The following is a 10,681-nucleotide window of genomic DNA, read 5'->3' on the forward strand; positions in this document are numbered from 1 at the left end:
CGAGGTGAGGTGTGTGCAGGTGGGGAGGCAAGATGGCACCACTATAAACACTTGCCCGCGCCATGACGGGCTTCTGCCGACCACCAGGCCCCACCGAGAAAGCCTACCGACGCCATAGACAGAACGTTTAAAAAATCACTCAGGCGTCGTACAGGCGTGTGAGTGCAAGTTAACATAAAGACATCTTGGGTTAACATTCGGGGCACATTTAGTTTAGCGCCGCGCCATTAGTGCCACAGTGCGACAAGGGGTTATGAAAGGGACACACACACACACACACACACACACACACACACACACACACACACACACACACACACACACACACACACACACACACACACACACACACACACACACACACACACACACACACACTAGGTAAATAAAAAAATGAATAAAACAGATAATAAATAGATAAAAAGAATATAAAACGAATCAATAAAAGGATACTGCAAAAGACCATTCGACCTGGATCTGAATCTGGAGGAATAATACGCAGGGGACCCGTACAGGAGCATAACACGCATATTTGTGTTGGCTGTTGGGGGGACGGGGGAGCCGGGTGTGCAGGGGAGGGAAGTGAATCAAGTGTAACTGTTAGTGTTGGTGTGTTGTGGTGACAAGTGAGTGTGTATTTGTTTTCTGAATGAGTCTTGTGCCGCAGTCTAAAATCTGTTGAGGGAGGCTGCTCCAGTCACGTATGGTGCGTGGAAAGTATGAGTGCTTGAATGCGTCAGTGTTAGTGTGATATGTTTGGTATTTGTGGATGTGTGTGTTACGAGTACGTTGGCTGTTTGCATTGTGTAAGTATGTATGTGGATCAATGTCAATGTGAGTGTTTGTGATCTTGTACATAAGTGTAAGTCTGTGTGCTTGTCTGCGTATGTGAAGAGGGTCCATGTTTATCGTTGTTTGATCCGTGTTGTGATGCCAGGCGTTCGAGTGTAACTGTTTGTAATGAACCTAGTCGCCTTGGTGTTGATTTGTTCTAACCTATCAATGTTTCTGTGTGTGTGAGGATTCAGTATTCAGTATTCCAGTGTTGGTCTCACATAAATAACTAAAAAGAAAAAAATCGCCATCTGTGTCCATTTTGTGCTTCTTCTAGTCGTATTTCCATTACTTAACTATATCATTCACTCAATCATCCGCTATCCAAATAATAAGCCACTCTTTGTCTACATAACCACAGTGACAAACACACAGACAGGCGATGCTGGGACGTTTATTAATTACTACAAAGGTTGCGGGTTCACAGTTTGCATCATCGAGGGCTGCCAGCACATCACGCGTCGCTACCTGCCGCTCGTTGGCCGCCTTTCGTCGACACAAGATAATTATGAAGTCGTTGATTCATCCTTGCGTGATGCTATAGGGTATTTGATCCTGGCTTGCGTTATATAGTGTCTTGAATCCTGTGTTTCGTTACTGTACAGTCCTGGCTCTTGTCTTGTGTTACGGTATAAAAGCGTTCTGGGTTCGGTCGCTTTATGTGTTTTGAATCTTTTGGAGAGCCTTGGATCTTTCTTTGTCTGACATTTACTCAAGACAATAGCATCTTAAACTCGAGGCCTGGGTTGTTTTAAGGACATGAGGCAATTTCTTTTCGGACCAAACCTTGCACAAGAAAATTAAACAACAGTAATATCATAACAAACAAGTAGACAAACACGACGTCAGAACTAACATGGTACTGAGAATAAAGCCAAACATAACTTCAAAACTAATATAGCATAAGACTGTAAATAGAGACAAGTATAACCAAACCTAACATAATATCAAATGACAAGATTGACGTCATGAAATCAGAATTATGACGATTAAGCATCAACAGACACACCTCGGCATGGCACAGGACACAGACGTTAGTACAGACTTGACAAGACACTCAACACCTAGATGAATATAACACAACACAGACAAACAGACAGAGAGACACAGATAGACAGACAGTCGGATACACTTTTCTCTTTTAACATATGTAAGTCTAGTCCACAAAACAGGTAAACATCAAGACGGACAGACAGACAAAACATTACCTCTTCCACTGCAAGACTCCACCAAGACCACACTTTTGGGGCAACACTCACACGCACACAAACACACACACGTCTCCGCTACTCCTTGGTGGCAGTGGTGGAGGCCGAGGCGGTGTCTGAGGGCGCCTCCTCGTGCACGCAGAACCACGGCATCCGCTTCATGAGTTCCAGCCTGGCGGTGTGGAGAGATAGGTGTTAGGAGGGCATGGGTTGTGATGGGATCGTAACAGTAGGAAGGAGTGGCCGAATGTTGCTGTGGGGTTGTGGTTTAAGACGATACGGTAGAGCATTGCGCTGGCTGTGATGGTATCCTAACAATGGGAAGAAAGAGCTGATCGGTGCTATATATGTTGGTGGTTTAGAGTTGATATGAGAAGTGAGGTGAAGAGAAATGTGGGTTTAGCATGTCGCTGGTGTTGATGATATAACCTACCTGTACTTGGGGTGGTTGATGGCGTACACCCAGGGGTCGAGGCAGGCCACGGTCTTGCAAGTGCAGGCTGGGATCATGGCCACCAGGGGCGTCAAGAGTGACCTGCCGAGGACCAAGATGAATAAATAGATAAATAGGTAAATAAATAGATAAATAGATAACGTATATTCGTATAGTCTATACGTATATTCTTGTGCGTGTGCTTCATCTTTTCTATCTATTCTTGTGCTTCTGTTACTACTATTTACTACTTACTATTTATCGCTTCTTCCTACTGTTGTTACTATTTTACTTCTGCGTGTGTATTCCGGGCTGTATCTCCGTGTATTTGCGTGTGTCTCCGTCTCCGTGTGTGTGCGTGTGCGTGTGCGTCTGTGTCTGTGTCTGTGTCTGTGTGTGTGTGTGTGTGTGTGTGTGTGTGTGTGTGTGTGTACCTGTTCCCGAAGGCGGCGATGAGGGCCACCGTGGCGTATGGAACCCAAGAGATGGAGAACAGGAAAAAGATGGTGATGGCGACCTTGGCAATCCGTATCTCCGCTGATTTCTCCTGCTCCTCCTTCGTCCCCACCGAGCGGAAGTTGGTCACGTTCATCCTCTTGGCCTGGGAGGAGGAGAGAGGAGGAGAGGTAGGAGGAGGGAGAGGAGGAGGGGCAAAGGGAGTGTGCTGGTCGCTTTACCTCGTCAGCCCCATACCAACACCTTTAAGGAGTACTTTTGCGTGTCAGCGTGACCTTCTCTATGTAATGGTGTAAAGCCCCGCAGTATCATCGCTCAGAGGAAGGAACATGATGCTGGGCTTATTAACACAGTCGAGGCCCTCTGTGCTTGTAAATCTCCCTCATATCTGGAACTGGAATACAGACCACAACGCCTCATTGCCTAAGTGTTGCACTAAAGCATCGTCAAGACTGTATAGGTCCTTCCTCACCATCCCTCATCCCTATCCTCCCTCTACTCATCCATAGATTCTTCTTTTTCAATCCTACTCCCCTATCCCTTCTCTATACCATCCCTTCCTTTTCATCCTTCCTCAACCACCCTCATCCCTTCACCATCCGCTCGTCCATCTCCAATAAGCCTGGGAATCGAGTTCAAAATTTCTCCGTTGCGAGCCGAGCGTGCTAACCGATGTACCACGGAACACACTTTGCCTCTGCGTCACGCTCCGGACTCACCTGTGCCCGCATCGCCTTCTCGTGCGCGCTGACGTGTCCGAAGATCTGGCTGTAGCAGAAGAAGATGATGCTGGAGGGCACGCAGTAGGCGAAGAAGAAGATGGTGGCCACGAAGCTCTTGGTGTTCGAGTCCTCCGTCATGTAGTCGAAGGTGCAGCTCGTCAGGAAGCCCTCTGGAAGGCGGAGGCGAAGGTATAAGGGTTTTGTTACGCACTGGACAGGTAAAAACGTTGCCTTCGTTATGGATTGGCGTCTGGTGATTGTTATTTAATTTGCCAAGTCATTCAAGCACTTTTCTTTTTCTACAGTTCTTTCTTTCTTTCTTTCCTTCCTTCCTTCTTTCCTTCTTTCTTTCTTTCTTCACTTATTTATCATTCCCTTTTTACTGTTGTGTTTGTGATCTCCCTGATTTGTTCCCGTCAACTGAACGGTAACAGTAGCGGTTAATGGACCAGCGCAGGCAAGTTATTTACGAGAGTAGTTCAAAGGAGAGTTACGTTGTTGCAGTCTCTCGTTCCCACCCAATGAAGAACTAAGGGATGAGAGCTACAGAAAGAAGAGGTGACGAAGAGGATGAACAAATGGACAATGATCTTTTCGCTGTATTTTTTGTTGCTAGCGAGTTGTTGTTGTTGTTGTTTGGGGGGAGCGATCTTTTTATTGTCCCTGAACTGCCTCCCTTGCTGAGAAGAAAAAATGTCCAAAAGCAAGGATGCCTAAAAGGGTTATTACACTGGACAAATTTTCCGTGGATCTTCAGTCAAACCACGATTTCCGCTGGCGTGGTTCTCATATTTCCGTGGTTTTCTGACGTGTCCACGATCTTCCAAAGCTACGGTAGATTGCACCAAAGGACGACGGTATTACTCACCATCATCATCATCAGCAATAACAAGAAACAAATGAGAACCACGCTAGCGGAAATCGTGGTTTGACTGAAGATCCACGGAAAATTTACCCAGTGTAATAGCCCCTAACCTTCGCTACTCGTCCTCGGTGTTGTCTTACCTGGCACGAACCTCCCCCAGACCTCGAGGTAGGGCATGATAGTCCAGGGCAGCGCGTAGAGCCACGTCACGACCACTATGGCGATGGCCGTGCCGCGGGAGAACTTGGCTTCGAAGGGCTTGGCGATGGTCCTGCGGGTTGGGATGGCGTGTGAAGGGAGAGGAACTGTGACTGGTATTGTTTTACTTTCATTTTTCATTTTTTTATCTATCTATCTATCTATTCCCATTTCTCTTACTCTCCTTACATCCTTCGTCACCATCCCTCATCCCTATCCTCTCTCTACTCATCCATAGATTCTTCATTTCCTATCCAACTCCCCTATACTTTCTCTATACCGTCCCTTCCTTTTCATCCTTCCTCCCTCCTCTCCTCATCCCTTCACCATCCCTTCCCCTCCTACTCTTCTATCCCTTCTGCATCCTATCCCTTTCTTTCCTCATCCTTCCCTTCTTTTCCTCATCCATTCCTCGCCCTTTTCCCCTCTCCCTCCTTCCTATCCCCTCACAAAATCTCCCTCATCTACCTCATCGCCCTTTTCCCCTCTCCCTTCATCCTATCCCCTCACAAAATCTCCCTCATCCATTCCTCACCCTTCCCATCACCCTCCTTCCTATCCCTCATCCTCTCCTGCCGTTTTCTCTCCTTCCTTCGTACTTGTATCTGTCGTAGGCGATGACGGCGTTGCAGGAGGCGGCGCCCACCCCGGAGAAGGCGCCCATGAGTCCGAAGATGTCGCAGCCCGTCTTGCCCCACACCGGCCCGTCGTTGAAGGAGTTGAGGACGAACACGGGAGTTTTCAGCATCATGATAAAATCCATGAGCGCCAGGTTGATGACGAACATGTTGGAAGGCGTGCGGAGACTCTTGGTGCTGGCGAGGGACGAGACGGACAGTTGGAGGAGACGTGGGGGTGGGAGGGAGCGGCAAAGAGGGAGGCGTATATTAGGGGCGGCAAGGATGAAGAAGAAAAGGAGGAGATAAAAGGAAGGAAGGCGTGGGTTGGAGTGCAAGTATGGAGGAAGAAGAAGAGGAAGAGAAGATAGAAGAAGAGAGAGTATAGGATGGAGTGCAAGGAGGGAAAGGAGAAGGAGGCAGAAGAAGAGAGTTCGTGGATTAGGGGCGGCAAGGAGGAAGAAGATGAAGAGGAAGTAGAAAAAGAGAGGACGTGGGTTGGGGGTGGTATGGAAGGAGGAAGAGGTGAAAGAAGAGGAGGTAGAAGAACAGAGGGAGTAGGTTGGAGGCAGCAAGGGGAACAAAAAGGAGGAGGTAGAAAAAAAGATCAGAGAACATGTTATAACTGATTGAATATTACACGAAAGTTAAATGACGAAACTCTCCACTCCATGCTGTCACGATAAGCAAGTTCGAGGTAAAGGAACGAAGATGTTACCAGAGGATGACCATGCAGTCAAGTATGCTGGGGTGGCTAATTGGAAAGTAGGAAATATGTAATGAAACAGCAAGTGACTTAAATATTCGTGACTAAAAACTGAAGGTTAGGAAATACAAGACTGAAGTAATGAGGAAAAGAAATCTAGAGAGAAAGAAAGAAGGAGCGTTTCAAAAAGACACAGATCTCGAGAATAAAAAGACACAGAAAAGAGAATTAAGAGAAGGAAGAGGAAAGGAAAAGGAAAGCAAAAGGAGAATGAGGAGAAAAATAAATAAAAGAAAAGAAAAAGAAAATGAAAAAAGAAACCAAACAGAAGAAGTAGAAAGAAAAGATGAAGAAGAATAAGGAAAAAAAGACTAATTAATCACTCACGTCGAAAAGATCCACATAACCACACCGTTCCCTATGACGGCGAAGATCCCGAAGAAGATGTAGAAGACGCCGAGCATGTAGTTGAGGAAGGGGTTGGGCGCCTCGAAGGTCCTCCAGAAGGGGTGGACGTACTCGAGGTAGTCAGGGGGGGTGTTGTAACCCAGCATCTTCACTTCGTAGCGTCCGGCCGCCATCACGCCAGACCCCGCACCCCTGAAAAAGAACGAGTCATGGGGTGTGAGAACGTAGACGGAATAGGAGACGATATAATAAGGGTGGTTGGTGGTGGTAAGGGATGGGAATGAAGGAGAAAGAATACAAATAAAAAAGGCTAGGCGGGGTTAGTGAGGAAAGAAAACGAATAAAACTTAAATTGAAAAAGCTCGAATAAATCAAGCTTACCATAGAGGGGCGGGCACGGGGCTGGCGGCCGTGTCGTTGGTGATGAACATGTTGTCGCTGGTCGGAGGTCGAGGGGCTGAGTTCGTCCTGGGGGAAGAGTAATGGATGCTGATGAAGTTGTTGCTGAGCCTGAGAAGGAGGACAAATAGGAAAGAGGAGGAGGTGCAGAAGGGGGAGGAGGAAGGGACAGATGACGATACAGAACAAAAAAAAGTGTGTATATGTTATTTTCTCAAACATAACTTAGAGACTGAAACCTATTGAATCAGCTAAACAAACTTCCAGAAACACACAGACAAGAAGCTTAGAATAAAAAGGAAAGAGAATAAAAGTGAATAAAGAGAAGGAAAAAAAAACGTGGAAGGGGAAGAGTGTGTTTATAATAAAAGAAGAAAAAAACAGAAAAGGGAAAGGAATAAAAGTAAATATTAGTGAATGGTTGGTAATTACGAGGGTGGCGATGATGATACTGAAAGAGAATAAGAGAAAAAAACAGGAGAGGAAAAGGAAAAAATAGAGTATATGGGTGATGACGATGATGATGATGATGGCATGATGGCCCTACCGTGCGAGCTGCGTGCCAGGTGTGGGGTGCCCTGGGTGACAGCGGGCCGCACCTCCCCTCGTCACGTATATACCTGCGCCTCCCCTCGCTAAGCCTGTTACACCTGGCCTTTGGTTTTGAGTAATCCGCCTTTTAGGAGTGTGTGGCCAGATTTGGGTGAGGGGCACCGTTGCCAGATTATCGTACTCAGAGCCTCGTATTTACCGGTTTCTGGCCCATAACTGTTGCCAAGAAGCACCAATAATTAACCATTTAAACGATAACTATATGTGAAGGTAGTTATTTGGGTAATGAAAGCAGTTTTGGGTCGGAAATCGCCAAACATAAGAGGCAGAGTACGACAATCTGGCAACGTTGGTGAGGGGAAAGAGGTAAGAATGACCAAGTTGCGACATAGGAGGAGGAGGAAGAGAAGGAGGAAACGTGAAAACATGGACACGTGGACGAGCAGATAGCAGATCCGAATGCCTGTTGGCCCTTGTGAGGCTGCCTGTTTTGGTGAGTTAATTGATCATTCAGTCACTTCATTGACCTAGGGAAAGCCCGGTAGCATCGGGGATCATGTTTCTTAGTGGTCCCTCAAAGCGAGAAAAATGAGAAAAAATCACCCCTCACACAAACCCTTTCATAATATATATCGAAGCATTTGTCATCAGATTATGTATCATCTATTTTGGGGGTTTATATCATGGCACAAATTTGGCCCGTCGCTGCTACACGGTAAAGCCACACATTTGGCCCGTCGCTGCTACCGGGTTAAAGGACTCTTACGCGAACGTGAGGTTACGTTCAGTTCACCCCTAACGCAGCAAAATAAGGATCAATGCGATTTTTAAAGGCATTGTCTTCGCACTAACGAAACGGTGGCTGAGTGGTCAGTATGCGGGTCCAGCGTTCAGGAGGTCCCGGGTTCACGCTCTACCGGCCGCTACAAGCTGACAAGTTTCAGTCATCGCCGAGTGACTTAAAACTACCCACATGCTGTCCTGCAGACCACCTATCAACCCAGGCTCTAGATTCTCTCTACAAGAGGATCAAAGATGACCTCCTGGGGAATGCATGAGTCGCACAAGATGGCGACACTATAAACACTTGTCTGCGCCATAATGGGCTGGGGCCGACCACCAGGACCCACCAAGAAAGTTTACCGGCGCCATGGGCGGAACGTATAAAAAAAAACTCCTGTAGGAAGACTGTTCCAGTGGCGGACGACTGTCTTCGAGAGGAGGAGGAGGAAGAAGAGGAGGAGGTATCGGAGGAGGAAGAGGAGGAGGACCAAAAATAAACAAATGGAAAGGGAAAGGGAAGGGAAAGGAGTAAACAAAAAATGAAAAAAAAAGAGAAGGGATGAGGAAATAGAAAAAAGGGAGAAAATGACAAAAGGGAAGATAATGAGAGGTGTAGATAAAGGAAAGAGAAATGGAAGGGAAAAACGAAGGAAGGAAACAGAAAACAGGGGGAGGCTAAGGAACAAATACAAGGTGAGAGAAAAGGAAGAGAGAGAAGATGGAAAAAAAGCGAAGAAAGGATGGAAAAAAAATATAGACGGAACCTAAAGTGGAAAAGAAGGAAAGAGTGAATGAAATAAGAGAGAGAAAGGGCGACGGAAGCGAAAATAAAAGATGGAAGAAGTGGAAGGTACAGAAGGGAAGGGGGAAGAGTGAATAAAAGGTGGATGTAGATGGGAGAGAAGGGGGGAAAGTGGATAAAAGGTGGAGGAGCCTAAACACTAATAAGCCAATTGAGAGACTGACGCACACACTCATGCACCCCGCCGTAATATCTTTTGTCCGAGGCTCGGCGTGACGCGGCCGGGGAAGCCTTACTCTTGATCAAATTACACAAAGCTTTTATTAAAGACAACACAGCGACGCCCTACAACGACATGTCAGTACTGTGCCATGCTAATATTTTTGTTTCTGCGTATTTATTTTTATTTTTTTGTGTGTGTAGGTGTGTGTGTGTGTGTGTGTGTGTGTGTGTGTGTGTGTGTGATGGACACACACACACACACACACAGGTTTTCAATTAAATCAAAGAGATAACTTTTAGGTCATCCTCCTATATACAGTTTATACCTGGTAACTACGCCTTTGTAAGAACATAAGAACATAGGGAGACTGCAAGAGGCCGAGTGACCTACACAAGGCAGCTCCAGATTCCCCCCCACCACCACCTATCATCCTCGTCCATATGGCTATCAAGTTTACTCTTAAAACATCGTCCCTGCACTCACTATCTGATTGCTGAGTCTATTCCATTCCCCCACCACCCTATTACTAAACTTATGCTTGCCTATTTCCCTCCTAAATCTATACTTTTCTAATTTAAATCCATTACTGCGTGTTCTATCCTGCTGGCTAATTCTCAGTACTTTACTTATATCGCCTTTGTTGTAACCCTTGACCCATTTGAATACTTCTATCAGACCTCCCCGCACTCTTCGTCTTTCTAGTGAATGTAAGTTTAGATGTTTCAGCCTCTCTTCATATGGGAGGTTCCTCAGCCCCTGAATCATCTTGGTCATCCTCCTCTGAACTGATTCTAGCAAGTTGATGTCCATTCTGTAGTGTGGGCACCAAAACTGGACAGCATAATCTAAGTGTGGCCTAACTAACGCTAAATAGAGTCTGGGGATGACCTCTGCACTCCTGTTGGTTACCGTCCTGTTAATAAAGCCTAATATCCTGTTAGCTCTATTCCTCGCACTAATACATTGCTTCCTTAGTTTTAGGCCAGAGTTCACTAACACTCCCAAATCCCTTTCACACTCTGATCTGCCTATCGCTGTGGAGTCTAAGCTATACCCGTGTAATGGGTTGCGTGTTCCTACATTAAGTACGCTACACTTGGTGATGTTAAAATTCATCTGCCATTTCTCTGACCAAGCTGACAGTTTGTTGAGATCCTCCTGCAGTGCTCTAGCATCCTCCCTTGTCGTAATAGTGCGTCCCATTTTGGTGTCATCCGCCCGTGATCTTCTCCCTTGTTGTTTACCTGCAACAATAAACTATCAATCAATCAATCAATCAATCAAAGTACTGTGCTGTTATAAAGAGACTTAACTCAGACCAGGCCAATGCGTCCCCTTCCAACGATGCCAAATTGTCGTACTCAGACCATTGTATTTGCTGATTTCCGACTCAAAACTGTCGCCTCCATCCCAATAACGATATTCATTTTATAGTTATCGCCAAAGTCGTTAATTATAAATGTTGTCCTTTGCTAGTTATGGGTCAGAAACTGAAAAATTCGCTGTTCTGAGTACGATAATCTGGTGGCGCTGCC

The 10,681-nt window shown here is 46.1% G+C and overlaps 1 protein-coding gene across 2 annotated transcripts; it reads right to left on the minus strand.

The window, feature by feature from the left end:
* Window positions 1–1,214: 1,214 nt before the first annotated feature.
* LOC126986599 (opsin, ultraviolet-sensitive-like) lies at window positions 1,215–7,631 on the minus strand. 2 transcript variants are annotated; one of them, XM_050842861.1, is made up of 9 exons: window positions 7,394–7,631; window positions 6,829–6,957; window positions 6,427–6,639; window positions 5,316–5,531; window positions 4,659–4,789; window positions 3,651–3,823; window positions 2,910–3,076; window positions 2,476–2,577; window positions 1,215–2,214 (listed from the first exon to the last, which is right to left on the minus strand). In XM_050842861.1, exons 2-9 carry the CDS (start codon window positions 6,876–6,878, stop codon window positions 2,121–2,123), a joined length of 1,146 nt encoding a protein of 381 aa, XP_050698818.1. In that variant the 5' UTR covers window positions 6,879–6,957; window positions 7,394–7,631; the 3' UTR covers window positions 1,215–2,120. The 2 variants fall into 2 exon arrangements, with proteins under 2 accessions (XP_050698818.1, XP_050698817.1); XM_050842860.1 differs by having other exon boundaries at window positions 6,829–6,915; window positions 7,394–7,597.
* Window positions 7,632–10,681: the final 3,050 nt, after the last annotated feature.

Source organism: Eriocheir sinensis, chromosome 62, assembly GCF_024679095.1.
Source record: "Eriocheir sinensis breed Jianghai 21 chromosome 62, ASM2467909v1, whole genome shotgun sequence".
Classification (NCBI taxonomy): domain Eukaryota; kingdom Metazoa; phylum Arthropoda; class Malacostraca; order Decapoda; family Varunidae; genus Eriocheir; species Eriocheir sinensis.

Excerpts from the sequence above, each read along its gene's own strand:
- LOC126986599 (XM_050842861.1), bottom strand. The coding sequence starts at position 6,878 with ATGTTCATCACCAACGACACGGCCGCCAGCCCCGTGCCCGCCCCTCTA. Across the intron at positions 6,640-6,828 it reads CCCGTGCCCGCCCCTCTATG|GGGTGCGGGGTCTGGCGTGA; the intron begins GTAAGCTTGATT and ends GTTCTTTTTCAG. Across the intron at positions 3,824-4,658 it reads CTGGGGGAGGTTCGTGCCAG|AGGGCTTCCTGACGAGCTGC; the intron begins GTAAGACAACAC and ends TCCGCCTTCCAG.